Source organism: Saccostrea cucullata, unplaced genomic scaffold (assembly GCF_032062105.1).
Source record: "Saccostrea cucullata isolate Sc308-1 unplaced genomic scaffold, CSIRO_AGI_Scuc_v1 ctg1393, whole genome shotgun sequence".
NCBI lineage: Eukaryota > Metazoa > Mollusca > Bivalvia > Ostreida > Ostreidae > Saccostrea > Saccostrea cuccullata.
The window spans coordinates 71,857-93,061 of NW_026920387.1; the positions used below are offsets into that span (position 1 = coordinate 71,857).

Genomic DNA, 21,205 nt, shown 5'->3' on the forward strand with positions numbered 1-21,205 from the left:
CTAAACTACTAAACACTAGATATTTACATACTTAATTACATGTTGAATTGGAAATTTTTAAGAACACTAATAAAGAAAGAAATCCGGACCGCTATGAAATGCGTCCGGTCTATCGGGTATACTCGGGTGAAGTGCGATTTACATAATTGAACGAATTAATTATGCTAATTAATTACGACAATCAGTAAATCGTACATTGTTTCATTCTCTCAAAATGGCGTAACTTTACTAAATAAAGAATAATCAAAGAAAAATAAAATAGCAGGGATATTTAAACATATGAATTATGATCAATTATAAATTTTGAAATATTTAAGGACTTATTATCGGGAAAAAATAATTAACAAAGGTGTAAGCAATACATAGTTATGTGGGTTGTTCGAGAGTTGGTGACGCAAATTAACTGTAAAGTTTACACTAAATTGAGAGAATAATCTTGTTTAGTATCATCAGGAATTGGGTCTAGTTTACGTTCATTCTGGTGAAGTCATTCAGTTTAATACCATTAGGGCGGAATGACTTCAATCTGTGCATCCAGAACTTTTCTTTGCTTTTTCTTTGAGCATCTGTCCATCTTGGGTTATGGTCAATCACCACTACTGTCATGTCCTCCCATTTGTGACCATCAAGGTTGAAATGTTCCCCAACGGGTTCATTGAGTTTTTTGGTCCTAATTGTCGAACGGTGGTTATAGGTTTTGCCTGTCATGTTCCGCCATCTCATCAATAGCTGTTTGTACGGTGCGGGCATTGTAGCCTCTTTTGCATAAGTGGGACTTAAGAAGACCACTTTGCTCCTGATATAAGGCAGGGGACGAACAGATGCGTCGAATTCCGGTGGTTAGACCTTTAGGCACTCCCTTAAAAGTGTGTGGGGGATGACAGCTAGTGGGCATAAGATATAGGTGGGAGTCTGTGGGTTTGGTGTGGAGACTGAATTCGATTTCACCATCAATCAGGGTTGATGTAGTATCTAGGAATACGTTTTTCGAATTAGGTATGTCTACTGTAAATTTGATCGACTGATGAAAGGTGTTGGCAAACGTAATGAATGCTTCGAGGCTCTCGCGACACCCACTCATCTCTATATCGTCAATGAAACGCAACCAGCTATGGGGCCTAAATGGTGCTTGAAGTAGCAAGTTGAAGACATTGGCATAAGACGGTGCCATTTTCGTACCCATAGCAGTGCCATTAACCTGCAGGTAATGTTCTCCATTGAATATGAAGTTGTTGAACTTGAGAACATGTTCAAGGAGCTTAGCAAGGGACTCGGTAGAAGGAATTTGTATGGATCTACTATCCCAGACTTCTCTACAGGCTTCGATACCCTCATCGTTCGGAATATTGGTGTACAAAGATGTGACGTCAATAGTCACGAGGAGGGTATGATCTGGGAGGCCAGTAGAGGGCGTCTTGTTAATGTAGTCTGTGGTGTCCTTGAGATAGGATGGCAAATTCTCTACGTGTGGACGGAGATGTAAATCAATGAATTCAGAAATTTTCTCTGTGGGGTGTCCAATTGCACTGACTATGGCTACATATCGCTACAAGGAAAAAGACAATAGCGACAGGGTCCCTCTGGTAACCACATACCATCCCGTCCTTAAGAACCTTAGCGGTATCCTTCAAAAGAACCTACCAATTCTCCATTCAAACAAACGAATGGCAGAGGTCTTTAAGGAACCCCCATTGGCTGCATACAGACGCCCAAGGAACCTAAAGGACATGGTAGTAAGAACCAGACTGGACAACCCATTACCTAACGGGGGCTTTAAAACTTGCTCTGACATAAGATGTCTTCTTTGTAAGCACAGCACTGACACAGACAATTTTAACAGCCCTGTTACAGGCCGCCGCTACAAAATACTAAGGAATTTTTCCTGTCATACTGACAACTGCATTTATCTCATCAGTTGCAAAGTTTGCTCCAAACAGTATATTGGTGAAACAGGAGATCTCCGCAGGAGAGTCAATAACCACCGTTCGACAATTAGGACCATAAAACTCAATGAACCCGTTGGGGAACATTTCAACCTTGAGGGTCACAAATGGGAGGACATGACAGTAGTGGTGATTGACCATAACCCAAGATGGACAGATGCTCAAAGAAAAAGCAAAGAAAAGTTCTGGATGCACAGATTGAAGTCATTCCGCCCTAATGGTATTAACAAACTGAATGACTTCACCAGAATGAACGTAAACTAGACCCAATTCCTGATGATACTAAACAAGATTATTCTCTCAATTTAGTGTAAACTTTACAGTTAATTTGCGTCACCAACTCTCGAACAACCCACATAACTATGTATTGCTTACACCTTTGTTAATTTTTTTTCCCGATAATAAGTCCTTAAATATTTCAAAATTTATAATTGATCATAATTCATATGTTTAAATATCCCTGCTATTTTATTTTTCTTTGATTATTCTTTATTTAGTAAAGTTACGCCATTTTGAGAGAATGAAACAATGTACGATTTACTGATTGTCGTAATTAATTAGCATAATTAATTCGTTCAATTATGTAAATCGCACTTCACCCGAGTATACCCGATAGACCGGACGCATTTCATAGCGGTCCGGATTTCTTTCTTTATTAGTGTTCTTAAAAATTTCCAATTCAACATGTAATTAAGTATGTAAATATCTAGTGTTTAGTAGTTTAGTAGTAGTGCTAGTTGTTTTTGTTTCTCTTTTTCCTTTGTTCTTATGACTTTTTAACTTTCTTCTTTGTCCTGAGGAAGGGACAGGGCGTCCCGAAAATTTGACAATTTTTATTGTTCGTGTCGTTGGTCATTTTTAGTGCTTTATATAAATTTCCATCCGTGACCTTGTATCTACTTGGTAGATCCGACATTTAGGATATACAGTGTTGTTGGTTTTTTAGTGCTTTATATATATATATATATATATATATATATATATATATATATATATATATATATATATATATATATATATATTATAAAACTTCATAAAAATCCTTACAAAGATAAATAGCGGGTTCCAGTGAATGTTCTACCAAGCCTCTTTCTTACACTTCACTAAGATATTAACAGTAGTGAAAGAGAAAATTTATTCGAGAAGTTGTGTAAATCAGATGTCAATACTATAAAAATTCCAAGGAACTTTTGGAAAATTAGAAATCACTACATTCTACCAAGATCAACAGCTTAAAAACTTACGACTTTTCAACTTTCCACACAACCATTCCCCACGATGAATAAATGTTCAGACTTTCTGACATCCTCGACAGCTGCTTTTTCAATGCAAATGAAACTTGTGAATTTACGTACCTTTCATTGGTAATTTGCAGAATTATTTTGTTTAAAAAGATTCTGATTGCACACACAAGTACTCTGAAGTTGACATCAAAAAGATGCTTGAGTTTCTGATTGACAATATCTATGTGGATTTTGGAAATCAGGTGTACGATTTACAGCAAGCATGTAATCTGATGAAATCGAGGATGAATACGGCCGAAAATATAGCGATTACCTCACTATTAAACTGGTACACAAAAAGAGAGAATGGGAAATATTTTTACAAAAGTCCGATACAATAAACAAAATCATGTAATTTCACACTGAGTATTTTTATAGGACATGTTGGAAAATTACATGTTTTTCAATTACTGACCTATTAATTGAGTCCACAAGAAGAGCCCTTGGTTTCTCAACTTCTGTCACAATGGTCCTTCTTTTGCGGGTACCGAGGTCTATCATTTCTATGGCATGCCACGATCTGACCACTCCAGAGTATTCCTCGAACCCCATGTTGGAAAAGTAAAGGCGATTCTGATTGTAGTCGATAGACAATCCTGTTTGATATTGGAAAATTATGAAAAAGTATTGTCAAATTATCACTGGGTTAAAATTCTAATACGGTTGTAAATAAGACAAAAATTAAATTCTTTAAATTGATTAAGAAAAGGTCCAAGGTTTTTTTTTCTGTGAAAGTTTTTAAATTGCTTGATAGTTTTATGTCCCTTGCGAGAATTTTCAAACATGTGACAGGTCAACAAACACCGGTGAAGGGCTATACCCCGAACTTGGGTCATTGAGCGGTCTTTAGTATGACCATGACTGCTGTGACATGGGATGCTTTAGAAGTGGTATAAATGTACTAGCATTTAATGAATTGAAACTTTCACACCTATTTTTTTGGCATACAGTATGATACATCATGTCTTCAATACAGTCTCTTGTTTGTTTGACGTTATACGTCTCCTTTGAGAATTTTTACTGATGTACATTCAAGACGTTTCCAAAAGTATCCGTGAAGAGCTTTAAATTTGGAACATTACTCGCGCAGCATTCAGTGTAATTGGGGTTTGAGCCTTCTTTAATTTTCCAATGCCTGCTGTAACCTTCAGGGTCTTTATCATACCAAAGCCTTCTGTGATATATTAAGGAATCATCGGAATAAGCAGTGGCTTTTACTTCTGATGCCGGTCTTATGACATAAAAATACTAGTAGTTTCAGGTTTGGAGCGGTGACGGAAATGGGAATCAAAACCGATAACTCCTGATAATGGAGTGAACATCCTACTTCTTGGCTACTGCCAACTTTAATTGATCAATATGATATTAATATAGAGTTCTTTATTTCTTGAAATACTCTTTACACTGGTTTCAGACAAGTACATATATTTTTTTTTCTGAGTATGTGGATTTCGATAAAAATCAACAACGTGCACCTTCAAGGTGTTTCATGTTAGTAGAAACAGGTCTTACCTAATTTTGAAAAGAAATGCATCTGTTATTTATAAAATAAAATTCAAAAAATGTTGTAAACCTTCAGTGCAGACTTGACCAGCGTAACAGACGGACAGACGGACGGAAATACCGATTACTATATATACCCTCCCACTTTTCAAGCGGGGGGTATAATAAATGTTGTAAACCTTCGACTTGACCAATGCCATGGGAACTGTTTAGCAGGGCCTCTACACCAGTTCCGTCTAAATTGCACTTGTAGATGGCACGCATTCTGGCATCGGCAAAGTAAACTTTCTGCAATTGAAGTTCCATAATACATGTGAATAAAGTTCTATTAAGAAACTGAAGACTATTAAGAAAAGGGTCTGGTTTAAATATTGCTTTGCACTTATATCCGTTTTGTTATCATTAAGTTTGTTGTCTATCCTTCAAGACTAGATAAAGCCATTGATGTTCTTTAGTAGTACTCACCTTCTCCGCCACGTGATAAGTAACTGCTAGTGGTTTGACAGCCCTCAGAATTATTGTCTGAATATCGGGATTATCAATACTGGCCATGCCCACGATTCCTCTTGACACGTCAGTAAACAAGAGGAACTGACTGGGTGCTGCAATAGCATTTCAATAGTGTTTCAAATCAAGAAAAGAATATTTGATAAATACTGTTTGCTATCTTTTCTATAATCTATAGCTTACTTTGGCAGCTTTTGTTGATCGAAATCTTCCCCGACCCGTCTGAGCATGCGCAGGTAAACTCATTACCAGAGTGAGGAACACATATGTCTGAACATCCTCCTTTATTTGTGATACATGGATTTGTTGTTGAAACTGAAATAAAAATTCAATCAAGGAAATTTAATTGACTATTTTGAACTTCTTGAAAATAGACATTTCAATTACTTTCCAGTATCATTGGAACAAGAAAAATAGTTTCAAACAAATAAAAAAGAGTCTTCGACTGGTTCTTTTTTTGTACTTGGCTCCATACCCGAAGGTTGACTGATTGTTGTGTCTTTACTGAGCAGGAAGAACGTCTTTGATTCTGAGGAAGGGATTTGTAGATTCGTCAGTTCGAGGCTATCACTGGATTGGTAGAGGGTCTGGTTATGGAGCGTGGATAAGAACAACTTATCACTCTGGCCCACTGCAATGCCAAACACGGGATTGGAGCCTAGATCTGTGGACAGATTTCCTGTGTTCCTCACACAACTCGAACCATCGACTGAGCAGGAGTAGACAGCTGGAATCCAACCATCCGTCCAGTGGACCTTCCTACAGGGGAAAATAAACGTAAAAACACAGGCGAGGATTATGTATTTATCAGGTATTTTGCATGTTATAGCTTAAATAATGTTTTTGTGAGAACTTACAAGTGATTGAAAGAAGTTATTACAATAGAACTGAGAAATGGCAATGAAAGTAGTATTTGAAATTCTGTTAATTGTTTGTATATGCATAATTTTTTACGTTTTCATATACTGTATGTAACAAACTTAGGTGTGTATATTAAAGTTTAATGCACAAAGATCCTCCAATAATTGGACTTCTTCTATTACACAGTGGGAAAAAAACAACAATTGAGTTAACACAGTACATATGTTCTTCCTTGGCGAATTTCTTACCCTGATGCGTGATCAATGGTGATCTGATTTGGCCAGAAGGTGGCGCTGGCATCGGTTACATTCAGCTCCCGGCAGTTTCTTCCGTCCAAACCACAGATCTGCACCGCATGGTTTCCCTGATCACCAATGTACAGCTTTCTAAAGTCATACAATAAGATTGATTGATTGATTGTATACTGTTTAACGTCCCCCTCCAGAATATTTCACTAATATGGAGACGTCACCATTGCCGGTGAAGGGCTGCAAATTTAGACCTATGCTCGGCACTTACGGCCTTTGAGCAGGGAGGGATCTTTATCGTGCCACACCTGCTGTGACACGGGGTCTCAGTTTATACGGTCTCATCCGAAGGACCGCCCCATTTAGTCGCCTTTTACGACAAGCAAGGGGGTACTGAGGACCTATTCTAACCCGGATCCACACGGGGCCATACAATAAGAAGGAAAGCTGTAATTGTACTTTAATATGACGGTATACCTAAAGACACTCATAACTCTAAGGGAATGAAAGAATGACAATATTAGGCTGAGCATTTTTCTTTATTTATTTTTATTTACTTATTTATTTACCGGTATTCGTTTGTTTATAATATTTATTTATTTATTAGATTTTTCATTTTTATTTATTTATTAGTTTAATGTTTATCTATTATATTTTTTAAATATACATATTAAGATTTATTTTTTATTTGTTTACTTTATTTATTTATTTATTCAATTATTTATTTATTCATTTATTTTTTCATCTACTTATTTCTTTTTTATTTATTTATTAAATTTTAATTATGAACATTATAAACATTACCTAACGTTTTTGAATTTGACTACTAACACTCCCTAAAATAAATATGCAACGAAAAGTAATTGTCAAAAATATATTGGCTTTCTACAAGTTTCTTTTCATTTTTCCAATATGCTTTTCTGTGTTAATAACCGGGTGTGTTATTCTCACAGGGTCCAAAGGGCGAGGTGAATTTTGTACTCCAATGTTGCAAAAGCATTGCTTTGACAAGAAAAATAAATGATTTATAATATGATTCAAAGTGAATAATAAAATGGAAGAATTTCAGTGAGTAAACCTTGACTTCTTTTTATGTCCTAGCTATAGTCAAATGTAACGTACGAAAGCCCATTGTGCTCATTTTAGTAGATTACAAATTATATTTCACTTATAACGCGACTCTCTCGCGTTATTACTAATAACTTTCGCAAATGAACGCGAATCTTTTACAAATAAACGCAAAAGTTTTGCGAATAACATACGTGGAATTTCGCAAATAAACGCTTTATTTTCGCAAACACGTAATTTTCGCGTTATACCGCGAAATTTTCGTTGTTTTACAGAGACATTTGCATAAGTTATTTTTTAATTTTCATTATACCCCCCGCTTTAAAAGTGGGAGGGTATATAGTAATCAGGATTTCCGTCCGTCCATCTGTCCGTCCATCCGTCTGTTACGCTTTATCTCTTATCCGCAACTCCTCTTATACTACTGAGTGAAATTTAATGAAACTTTCACAGAATCTTTATTACATATTGCCATGTGCACCTCCTATCTTACTTTTTTATTCGACACGTATTTTAGGTTTCCCATAGCAAAACATGGACATTGCCATTATATGTTTACCTATGACCTCACATATAGAAGCTTCTGGATAACATTTGATAGGACGAGTTATTCCTCTTTACACATTACCGTAAAACAATAAATAGCAACACATGGACATTATGGGAGACGGGGGGTATCATTTATTGAGCTCATTGCTCTTGTTTGATTTTATGATCTAAGTTTTTTGTTACAATTTCACATTTCTAAACCTTTTTCCGTCAAATTTTATGTTACTCAATGCTGTTCAAACAATTCAAAGTATATGCGAGTTTTCCAAAATTAAAACTTATAGTTTTGAATCTAGGGGAAAGGTATCCCTTTCTCGTGTCATTTTTTTTTACAATCTCTGTAGAATTTGAAATTTACATTGATGATGTAATGTGAAAATTGGATGACAAATGTTTATTTGTCTCCAAAAGGCTCACTGTAGAAATACAACTTCGTATTTTGAGGTTCCGCCAAGTGGCCATACCATTGCTTAGGAAACATTGACTGTCACAATGAATTCAAAGTGTACAATCTCTCAAAAAAATCAGTCTTAAATTAAGAATTTCTTATGCAAAAATCTGAATACTAATCTATCCTATTCTTGCGTCATTTCTCCTTTACATCTTCTGAGAAAAAGTCATTCATAAATTCATTAAAAAAAATTAGTCTTAAGAATTTCTTGAATTAAACACGTGAAAACAAGAAAATCTTTAAAGGAATAGTCATTTTATTAATTAGTAGGGATTTTAATAAAATTCAAAAATCTGAATACTAATCTATCCTATTCTCGCTTCATTTCTCCTTTAAATCTTCTGAGAAAAAGTCAATCATAAATTCATAGAAGTTCCCGTCTGCCTTCATGTTTCACATCTGTCATTCGAGATCAAAGGTCTCTAAGTAACATTGCATATACACATGGCATAACTTCGCGATATAACGCGGAAGTTTCTCGTTTATTCGCAAAAGTTTTGCGTTTATTCGCGAAAATTCATTTTATTAACCTACAAAAATGAGCTCAATGGGCCTTCGTACAGATGTAAAAAAAGTTGGCTTACAATAAATTTGAATAAACATAACAATTTTCCTAAATATGCAAACATTTTTGGTCATGTGTCGCTGTGGAATTTCTCAGTATATTCTTTCTCCTTTTTTTCGGGGGGGGGGGGTGTTCAAATTTTAACCTTGCATTGGTATGATCTTTACATTGTTAGAAACTACAAGTATTAATTCAGAAAGCTAGGAATTATTTCATTATATTACAAGTATGGATCAAATTATTTTTTTCATAGCTGTCCTTCCTGGCACAAAAATTATTAGTCACTTTTAAAAGCTTGCACAAATTATATAAGAACATTACATATTATACGTTGTGTAAAATCGATTTTTAAGAATAGAAACTGTTCATAAAAATGTTATAAATTGGCACACAAAATTTATAACATTTTAAAAAATAGTCTCTAATCTTAAAATCGATTTTACACAACGTGGCGTTGAGAATTGTTATTATGTTATTTGTACAACCTTGGTATTTGTGCGAAGGATAATCATTTCAAAAAATAATTTATACTTGTACTTTGTTTAAAAAAAATATGCATCGGCTGCAAGTTTCATACTTATTTAACAATACTGTTAAAATGTTTTGGATTTAAAATATAGTTTGTTTTTAAAATCTTTACAAATAGTGACTTGGAATATACTGGTTTATGAGATTCGATATATCACTTTTTTTTTCTCATTTACCAGAGATCAAGAATCTTCTTTTTACAAAAAGAAAACATTTGTTATACATGTATATATAATTTGGCTTTCAATTTAATAGCCATAATGGCAGTTTGAATTATATGTAATATATTAATATTCATAAGTATCTTCGGAATTTCATCTGTGATATGATTCTTCGTTTACCTACCTATTCTTTGGATCCACAGCGATGCCCCGAGGAATGACGAGATTTTCCGTTACTATGGTGATTCGTCCCGTGCCGTCCAGGTTTGACATCATAACTGACCTGTAGACGGAGTCTGTCCAGTACAGGTGTCTGTAAACCCAGTCCACGGCCAGACCCACGGGTTCCATGTCTGTCAATTACATAAAGTACAATATTATACATGGGTATCAATTTAGATATTTTTTTTACTAAAATTTAAGAATTTCTACCTTAATCTTTGATTATTTGTGAACTTGGGCATTACTATAATGAAATATCATTTATGGAACAGTATTCAAGCTCAAAGGTCATTAAAGTTCTTAAAATAAATAAATGTACTTTTCTAGTAAAATGTCTGAGTATGAAACAGACATGTCAGACCTATATTTAGTCAACATATAACTTGAAGTAACTATTGTTAATTGAATTCGTTGTCGATATCTTTAACAAGAGGCCCATGGGCCACATCGCTCACCTGAGAATCTTTTGTCATATTGTTTTTTACCAGATTTCCCCCTTGTAATACATATTGTGACCCCACCCTACACCAATGATCATAATTTACAGATTTGAAATCTACAGTACCCAGGATGCTTCCACATAAGTTTCAGCTTTTCTGGTCCAGTGGTTCTTGAGAAGAAGATTTTCAAAGATTTTTCCTATATATTTCTATGTAAAAAATTGATTCCCCATTGTGGCCCCGCCCTACCCTCAGGGGTCATGATTTGAACAATTTAGAATCTACACTACACCAGGATGCTTTCACATAAGTTTCAGCTTTTCTAGCCCAGTGGGTCTTGAGAAGAAGATTTTTAAAGTTTTTTCTTATATATTTCTATGTAAAACTTTGATTCCCCATTGTGGCCCCGCCCTACACCCGGGGGTCATGATTTGAACAATTTAGAATTTAAACTACCACAGGGTGCTTCCACATCAGTTTCAGCTTTTCTGGCCCAGTGGTTCTTGAGAAGAAGATTTTCAAAGATTTTTCCTATATATATATTTCTATGTAAAACATTGATTCCCCATTGTGGCTCAGCCCTACACCCGGGGGTCATGATTTGAACAATTTAGAATCTACACTACCCAAGGGTGCTTCCATATCAGTTTCAGCTTTTCTGGCCCAGTGGTTCTTGAGAAGAAGATTTTTCCTATATATTTCTATGTAAAAATTTGATTCTCCATTGTGACCCCGCCCAACCTCCGGGGTCATGATTTGAACAATTTAGAATTTACACTATCCCAGGGTGCTTCCACATAAGTTTCAGCCTTATTGGCCCAGTGGTTCTTGAGAAGAAGATTTTTTAATGACCCCACCCTATTTTTGTCTTTTCTTGATTATCTCCCATTGTGAGAGGACTTGGCCCTTCATTTTAACAATTTAAATTTCCCTTTATCCAAGGATGCTTTGTATTAAGTTTGTTCAAAATTGGCCCTGTGGTTCTTGAGAAGTCGAAAATGTGAAAAGTTTACAGACGGACGGACAGACAGACAGACGGACGGACGGACGACGGACAAAATGTGATCAGAAAAGCTCACTTGAGCCTTCTGCTCAGGTGATCTAAAAATATTAAATTGAAGGCAGCAGCAACCGTTGTTTCTTTTCTCATATACTATAAGTGATTAAATAAATTCTGCTTCATATGAATACAAAAAAAGTCATTTTATAATAGGGCACGATTTGTTCTCATTGGAATTCCGACATTCTTGGAAGATCTAATTCATGTTAAACAAAAACTCAAATATCATTTTAATATCCTTTTCAGAGTATTTGTGTCTACCATCAGAATGTTTTAATGAAAAAAATGCAAGGTTTAGTATATTCTTATTGAAAAGGCAGCTGTCTATAATGTCAAGAATCTTGGACTTATTTTATCGTAGGGAATAGCTGTATGTTGCAACCACTATTGAAATAACGACCACTATTGATATAATTATATCAATAGTGGTTGAGAGTGCATTTCAGTAGCAAACAAAGTTAGTAACCACTATTGAAATACGACCACTATTGAAATAATTATTTCAGTAGTGGGTGAGAGTGCATTTCAATATAATAACCATAGGTTTCAACCACTATTGAAATACGAGCACTACTGAACTAATTATTTAACAGGTTGGGGGGAAACGTAAATTCCGCTATAATAGTGGTATTTCACTATTATAGTGAAATTACGCTATATTTCCAGTCGTGGATACCCTCAATTTCACCAGATACCATAAAAGGCGTTTGAACCGCACGTCATGGTGGGTATTACAATGAACAAAAACTGTCATGCTTGCATGTTTTGAATTTTAATAAATTTTCTACCGTTGCGTTTGAAAATGCTAGCACTCTTTTTTTAACGGAAGTTGCATTTTTAACATAGCAACCGATGATTGCGGGGATATATAAGCCTGTTTGAATCTCACTTATTGCTCATTAATGTGCACAAATTAATGTTTGTTACAATTGTCAACTTAAACTGGAAAGGGTTTATTGAATTAAACAAGAAAAAGATTATTTCTGTCTGCATGGTTACGGGTATGGAGGCTCGTTATGGTAAACGGAAAGACCCATTATTATCGACCGCTTCTGCAGCCGATCTTTTTGTACATGGTTGTTAAATAGTGAACATGGAAAATGAAAAGTTATTTTTGTAAAAGTTCAGTATAATAATTCTTCATTGATAACATGTAGAAAATCATCAGTAAAATTTAAAATATTATTGTTATAATGTTTCAATTTCATTGTCATTTCTCATCAAGTTATTTGATAATTTTTGACTATATACTCGTAAAAAGAGTTTACAAAAGGTATTACATATATATAAAAGGAAATTTTGATTTTCCGGTCGCATCATAATGACGTGGTGCATAAAGTGCATGGTTAATAAAAAATCAAAAACTCTTCAACTCGTAAAAATTGTTTTGAATATGTTATAGCTGCGAATGCTGCCAATGATACAAGAATAATTTCGTTTCCACATTTTGCACAGTGCCTTGCAGCATAGCCTATTTTGCAGAAAAACATAGGAATTATCACAAGATCCAGGGTGCACGTGGTTCGGTCATTTTTATTTCAGACTGTCTTCGAAGCAATACAAATAATTTTTTTTTTAAATAAGTACGGATATACATATTTTAATGCATTTGCTCATCAGATATATATTCATCGATGTAATAAAGTCCATAGGAGTCTGAAGCAAATTGAAAGGGTGGCTAATTGAAAGTGGGGGGGGGGGTTAAACCAACAAAAAAGATAAACCCCAATTTTCAATACAAAGAAAATGTCTATCCTTGCAAGAAAGTGGGGGTGGGGGCTAGGCGCCCCTAGCACCCTCCGGTTCTAACGCCTATGAAGTCTATGATAAAAGAATTGATTGTAAATGAAAATATACGCTTTTCAAGATTCTACTTCAGCTTTGAATATCTTGCACTTCCATTGCATGGATATGCTTTCAGAATTGTGAAAGTACTTTTTCAAATGCTAAATTGTTTGCGGCTAATTTGATGTTTTACATCAATTTTTAATTGTGGAAAATATAAATTGAGTCGAAGATATTTTAGACACTTCTTATGCTGAGCAGTGATGATTTGTTATTTGAAGTTTCCTTGTAGTTTAAACAATAATACAATGGCATAAATCTAAAAGTCTGAAAAATTAATACTTTTAGTGTGATTTTTTGCTATATACTTTCATTTCATATGAATATAATTAGATATGAATATTTTTTTAAATAACAAAAAAAAAAAAAAAACTATAGCTATTTCTCTCAGATTTTAAAGTTAAATCATTTTTGCCTAAGTGCATAACCATAAAATGTTAAATAAGATACATTTGTGCGGAGTTAAAAAGATTGTTGAATTATAATTATTTGAACATGTGTTAAAATAAGGTTACAGACACTCTTGTTAAATATTACCGACACCGAAATAAATTGAGTCTTTTTTTCTGAAATAAACAATTAACCAGCCGATATTGAAAAGTAGATATATTTTCTGGGATCGTTTATATGTAATTTTTGGATTATTTATTATAAATTGATTTTGTTAAGAGAAAAGATATCGAGTTTATCAATACACTCTTTTTTCATGTTTGCTATAATGGGTCTTTCCGTTTACCATAACGGGCCTCCATACCCGTAACCATGCAGACAGAAATAATTTTTTTCTTGTTTAATTCAATAAACCCTTTCCAGTTTAAGTTGACAATTGTAACAAACATTAATTTGTGCACATTAATGAGCAATAAGTGAGATTCAAACAGGCTTATATTATATATCCCCGCAATCATCGGTTGCTATGTTAAAAATGCAACTTCCGTTAAAAAAAGAGTGCTCGCATTTTCAAACGCAACGGTAGAAAATTTATTAAAATTCAAAACATGCAAGCATGACAGTTTTTGTTCATTGTAATACCCACCATGACGTGCGGTTCAAACGCCTTGCATGGTATCGGGTGAAATTGAGGGTATCCACGACTGGAAATATAGCGTAATTTCACTATAATAGTGAAATACCACTATTATAGCGGAATTTACGTTTCCCCCCAACCTGTTTTATAGTGGGTGAGAGTGCATTTCAATATGGTAACCATAGGGTTCAACCACTATTGAAATATACTACCAGAATTGAAAAAAAGTTTCACCGCCTCAGCAACTTTTGAAATAATTATTTCAATATATTATTGGATTCATTGTTCAATGCACTATTAAAATCAATAATTTAATCCATACTGAAATTTTTATTTCAAAAGTGAACATTATTTCAATAGTGGTTGCAACCTATGTTTCTTATTGAAATGAATCTAACCCACTATCGAAATAATTATTTCAATAGTAGTAGTATTTCAATAATGGTAACTATCTATGTTTGTTACTGAAATGCACTCTCACCATTATTGAAATAATTATTTCAACAGTGGTTGTATTTCAAAAGTTGTTATTACCTATCTTTGTTATTGAAATGCGCTCTCAACCACTATTGAAATAATTATTTCAATAGTGGTCGTATTTCAAAAGTGGTTATTACCTATGTTTGTTATTAAAATACAATCTCAACCACTATTGATATAATTATTTCAATAGTGGTTGTATTTCAACAGTGGCTACTAACTATGTTTGCTATTGAAATGCACTTTCAACCACTATTGATATAATTATTTCAATAGTGGTCGTTATTTCAATAGTGGTTGCAACAGTTGTATAGTGTTAAAAAGTTGAAAGTTTTTATGTTGCAGATTTTAGTAATTTCAAAGGACGAGGTATGTTAACAGCCGAGTTTGGCCCCTTGTTTGATGTAAAAATCAAAACACTGGCAAATGAAATCAGTATTTGTGAGATATTTGTAAATTGTATAGATTTTACATAAAGTATACTTTAAAATATCATGGAAAATTTTCATATAATCGATATTTCATTTTTCCCTTCATGTTTGTCGCACCATAGTCCTTTTGCATGCCTTGTCTACTCATTTTCTTTGATGCATGACACTAAATTAACAGAGTTTGTCCTTTTGCTCAATCAACACTGTTCATATAAAATTTGTTGTTGTTGTTTTTTATGCCCCCGTAAACGATGTTTCGGGGTATATATACTTCTCTCTCTCTCTCTCTCTCTCTCTCTCTCTCTCTCTCTCTCTCTCTCTCTCTAGCTGTGTGTGTGTGTGTCTGTCTCTCTGTCTGTCTGTTTGTCCGCAAAAACTTTAACCATGCCCATTACTTTTGATTTAGTGGAACTATCACTTTCATATTTCACATGTGTATTCCTTGTGACAAGACCTATCTTTGGGTACCACCAAATTTGACCTTTTGACCTCGGAGTTAGACCCACTTTTACACAAAAATTCCAAACTTTTACTTTAATCATATCTTTTGAACAGTAGATACCAGGACTTTAATACTTCATATATGTATTCTTTGTGACAATACCTTTCATTGAGTACAAACAACTTTGACCTTGACCTTGGAGATTTCTGTACTTATGAAAAAACTTTAACCTTGGTCATAACTTTTGAACCGTAAGGGCTAGGGCTTTCATACTTAGCACACGTATTTCTTGTGAGGAGACGCTTCATTGGATACCAAGAACTGTGACCCTTGACCTTGACCTTGGAGTTAGTATTTCATATTTCAAAATCAATTCTTTTTGGCAAGACCATTCATTTGAAACCAATCATTTTTGATATTGGATATTTCCGTACTTACGAAAAAACTTTTAATTTGGCCATAACTTTTGGACGGTAAGGGCTAGGGCTTTCAAACTTCACAAATGTAATCCTTGTGAAAAGACCTTTCATTGGATACCAACAACTTTTACCCTCTGACCTTGACCTAGGAGTTTGACCTACTTTTTACAAACTTTAACCTTGGCCATAACTTTTGAACAGTAAGGGCTAGAGCTTTAATACTTCACATATGTAATATTTGTGAGAAGACCTTTTATTAAATATCACCAACTTTGATCCTTTTACCTTGACCGTGGAGTTTGACCTACTTTTTACAAACTTTAACCTTGGCCATAACTTTAAGGGTAAGGGCCAACACTTTCATACTTCCCATTTGGAATCTTTGAGACAAGGCCTTTCTTTAGAAACTAACAACCTTCACTCTTTGACCTTGACCTCGGAGTTTGTCCTACCTTAAAAACGTTAACCTTGGTCATAACCTTTGAACAGGTGGTGCTAGGGTTTTATATTTCACATTTCAAATATTTACAAACACATCTTGTTTAAGTTTATTTTTTGTTTGGTTTTACAACCACTTAACTTTTTGGGTTGAATTAAATCATATCTATTAATAAAAAAAAAGTAGTATGATGTTATCAGTATAAGTGTAAAATTAGATCGAGTGTGTGTTTGGACACCAACATTAAACTCTCTTCAGTTTGTAAGTGTTTAAAGTGTTTTGTTTTCCTGAGAATCACGTGACGAGGCCACCATAGATCCATTGATTGTCCTTCAAGGAAGAAATAACGCTGAAACCCACAGTTTTAAGTAATAGGGAAGGAAATATGTGCTATTTTGAATGAACAGAACTAAGACGACATTATGGGATAATATGACAAGTAAATGGAAAAGTCGAACTTCATCTTAAATGTCAAGTTTTATAAATAGTCGTATAACCAGAATATAAACTAGAGATTTCTTTTGTTGAATTTTAACTGCATTATTTATATTACTCCGTACTTTAAAAGATTGATACCCATGGATCAAAAAATTACTATTTTGCATGGCGCAAAGCGTAACAACTACATGGTCTAGATTTAAAAAAACGCCGTATTTTTTAATGTGGGTTAAAGTTTATTTTTAAGGTCAAAGGGTAAAACTAAATGCACCTAAGGGAAGGCCTTGTCATAAGAAATACTCATGTAAACAACGACTGTTCAAAAGTTATGGTTAGGGATAAAGTTTTTCAAACGTGTGTCAACCCTAGGGTCAAAATTGTTTGTATCCAAGGAAAGACCTTATCAAAAGAAAGGTCCTGGTGCTAACTGTTCAAAAGTTATGGTCAAGGTTACAGAATTTAAGTGGGTTGGGTCAAGGTCAATATGTCAAAAATATTTAAATACTCATGGAAAGGTCTTGTCACAATAAATATCTGTTTGAAATACAAAAGCTATATAGCACCAAAAATATGGCGGCCAAGGTTAAAGCTTGAACTTTTTTTGTTGCAAAAGTGTGCAAAACTCGAAGGTCATGAGATCAAAGATATTGTAACGTGGAATACAAATGTGATGTATAAATGTAGAAAGTCATAGCTCCAACGATTCAAGGCTATAGGTAACGTTAAAGTTTTTGCGGACATACAGCTAGACGGACGGACAGACATGGCAAACAAGAGGTCCATGGGTCACATCGCACACCTAAGAAGCTTTGACCATGCTATTCTTAACCATATTTCCCCCTTGTAATACCTATTGTGACCCCATCATACCCCACTGGTCATAATTCGGACTATCTAAAATTTATACTACCCCAGGATGCTTCCACATAAGTTTCAGTTTTCTGGCCAAGTAGCTCTTGAGAAGAAGATTTTTAAAGTTTTTTCCTATATATTTCTATGTAAAATTTGAATTCCTATTGTGGCCCCGCCCAACCCCCGGGGGTCATGATTTGAACAATTTAGAATCTACATAAACCCCAGGATGCTTCTACAAAAAAGTTTCAGCTTTTCTGGCCCAGTGGTTCTTGAGAAGAAGATCTTTAAAGATTTTACCAAAATGTATTTATGTAAAATTTTGATTCCCCCCCATTGTGGCCCCGCCCAAACCCTGGGGGTCGTGATTTCTACAATTCAGTTTTTCACTACCTTCGGCTCAGGTGAGCTAAAAAGTATATATACTCTTTAATCTTATTAGGGGCATAAAAGGAATGTTAACTCGCATCTTGTTAAATATAGTCCGAAGTCCGATTTAGGCATTTCCAGAATGGGAGATGATTGCACACTTGTCTTTGGCCGCGGTTTATAACGACGCGGGAAGCTCGAGAGTCGGACTAAGTAGAATGTATATAATTTTCGGGGAATACACACGTCTTGTTCTCATGACACACACTAAGTATTGTTACAGAGAAGAGATGAGACATTGGGGTTCCCCATCACTCAGCAGCGGTTTATGTTGTGAGTGGATCTTATAGAGAAGCCATCAAAGCTACTTAATCTCATAAGAGAACTTGATGTTACCGGTATTTAGATCAGAGCAAAGGTTTTTTTCTTTTTAGGGCAGTATATATTTCTTAAACAAATGAAATGTACGAAATAGAAAACAAGAATTCAACTAGCTACAACTTAGCTGAAAATATTATTCAATATGTTAAGGAACATTAGTTGCCAAGAAATTACCTACCACACGAAATACATGTATGATTTTTTTTAAGCCATGAACTTTAAAACCTTCGAGCATTATTGATAATTTACTAACTTGAATGCTAATATTAGAAAAAGAAGTATTTTCCTGCAAATTATTTAATTCTTATGCACTGCTATTTAGAAAAAGAGGGTTACATGCATTTCCCCTTATGCTGTTTTGTCATTGCTGTTTGTAAATGAGGGAGCGTTTACCTGGGTACTGAACTAGTTTCTTGACATTGTTCCCCTGTAGATCAGATTCGTATATGCCTGCGCCATTAGATGACACGTCGGTATAATAAAGTTTCTGGTTTCTCCAGTCTGCGGCCAATCCCAACAAACGTCCGTTCTCCTACGAAAAAAACAGTAAGAATTTCTATTTATGGAGAACAAATTTAACAGAATAAATGGATAAAATGATTAAAGTCAACCTAAAAGAAATGAACACATAAAGAATAAAGATCAAAAAACACACACAAGAAATATTCATTTTAAATAACATTTTTAAAAAATGGACCAATAAATTCAATTAAAATGAGTGCACAAGTTTAAAGCCTATTGAGATTTGTTACAAGAATTTATAAATTAAAATTTGTGAAATGACAGTGGATTTAATTATGGTCAAATTACCAGCGATATAATCCAAATTCAAAATAAAAGTAATAAACAATTTACTTCATTTTTCTCAGAAATTCATATGTTCTACCATTTGTTTTTAAATTTCAAACTGATATAATAAAAAAAAAACGTTATTTAACTATAGCTGCAGAACTGTAGCTCTCCGAAAAATATATATTGATAGACCAGCTTTCCGGTCAATCAATATATATTTTTTCGGAGAGCAAAAGCTCTGCAGCTTTTATTTAGCAAACTAGCTTATGTTTTAAGGTTCCGTGAAGGAACGAGATCTCAAGCTTTTCACATCCTTACTACAGTGTGTCACAGAAGACTGCTCTGGACAGAATTACCTTGGTGATAATAGTCGATGTCTGTAAAGTTGATGTGTCTACACTTAAGATGGTCGTCGGAGTCGAGACGTACAACTCTAAATTATAAAATTTTAGAATTACGTTCTTTGAAAGACAATAAAAAGTATAATCCTGCAAAACGCGACTTTTTATACTTGTTATATACTCACCGTCAATGGAAACGCAACACCCTATTTTTAGGTTGAAAATTATATTCGAGTTATAACTATGTACCAAAAAGTTAGGACAACTTTTACTTTACCAAATCAATTATTTAACGGTTAAATGAATTTCTTTCCACTACCGGAAGTTGCTTTCTAGCCCTCTTAACAGAAATCAAAATTTTGCATTTTATATAAAAATGTTAACAATATTTTGGGTTTTTGAGGTTTTGTAGCTGTTAATCATAAGTATTGTACTAAAACGCCAGGGAAAAAATCCTTCTTTCTTTACCGGAAGTGATGCCTATATTTCCTCAAAATGATTGATTTTCATTGCTGATGCTAAAAATTCTCAAAATAAAGAAAAAAAGAGTGAAGATGCAAATTTACACTATATAACTACTCATCAGGCTCATGTGTTTCAATAGAATAAATGAAAGTTTCTTGACCGGAAGTCCAAAAGTTGCTACACTACGCCAAGTTAGAGAAAATTCGACCGAGTATCGGAAAAACGTGCTTTTAAAAATGCCCAAGAATACTATTTTCGCTCAGATTAAGATGTCTATAAACCTAATGCTTGGTAGAAATCTGGCTGCATTTGTTGTATATGGCGGACTAGCACGTTTTAATTAAATGGTCGGAAGGGGGGATGTTTTAAGATTTAATTACCTGGTATTTGTTTCTTTCCAAGATTAAAAAAAACATTCAATGTTTAAATTGAGTATTCATGTTTTGTAAAATTATTTTTAAAGATATATTTTCATTTTTAATGCTATCATTAAACTTTAGAAGGTAACACATAACTCCTAAAACATCCCCCTTATTGATTTCAGTCATTTTGAGGAAATATAGGCATCACATCACAATTGCTTCTGTATAGAAAGAAGGATTTTATCCTGGCCTTTTGGTACAATACTTATGGTTAACAGCTTCAAAACCTTGAAAACCCAAAATATTGTTAAAATTTTAGTAAAAATGCAAAATTTTGAATTCTGTTAAGATGGCTTAAATGCAACTTCCGGTAATGGAAAGAAATTAATTCAACCGTTAAATAACAGATTTGGCAAAGTAAAAGATGTCCTTATTTTTTTTGGTACATAGTTATAACCTATATATAATTTTCACCCTAAAAACAGGGTGTTGCGTTTCCATTGACGGGGAGTATATATGTGCAAAAGATTTCAAAGTTATTAAAAAAATGAAATATATGTTTAAATTGTGAGTTTATATTATATAAATATAGCCCTTTGATGAGGTCAATCCATAGATATATACAGTGTGACCGAGCACGAAGTGCGAGGTCGATATGCTTTTCTGTGTGATATATCTATGAATTGACCTCATCAAAGGGCTACATTTGTTATATTATTTTTTACATAGATTG

The 21,205-nt window shown here is 34.1% G+C and overlaps 1 protein-coding gene across 1 annotated transcript in view; it reads right to left on the bottom strand.

The window, feature by feature from the left end:
- LOC134248028 (uncharacterized) overlaps window positions 1–21,205 on the bottom strand; it is a 66,400-nt gene that overhangs the window by 23,697 nt on the left and 21,498 nt on the right. The window contains exons 22-30 of the mRNA XM_062730445.1: window positions 19,661–19,737; window positions 18,906–19,044; window positions 9,852–10,020; window positions 6,346–6,483; window positions 5,712–5,995; window positions 5,420–5,551; window positions 5,195–5,331; window positions 4,909–5,017; window positions 3,642–3,822 (exon numbers count right to left, since the gene is read on the bottom strand). Of these exons, the coding sequence (XP_062586429.1) occupies window positions 3,642–3,822; window positions 4,909–5,017; window positions 5,195–5,331; window positions 5,420–5,551; window positions 5,712–5,995; window positions 6,346–6,483; window positions 9,852–10,020; window positions 18,906–19,044; window positions 19,661–19,737 (1,366 nt within the window). The remainder of the gene's footprint in view (window positions 1–3,641; window positions 3,823–4,908; window positions 5,018–5,194; window positions 5,332–5,419; window positions 5,552–5,711; window positions 5,996–6,345; window positions 6,484–9,851; window positions 10,021–18,905; window positions 19,045–19,660; window positions 19,738–21,205) is intronic.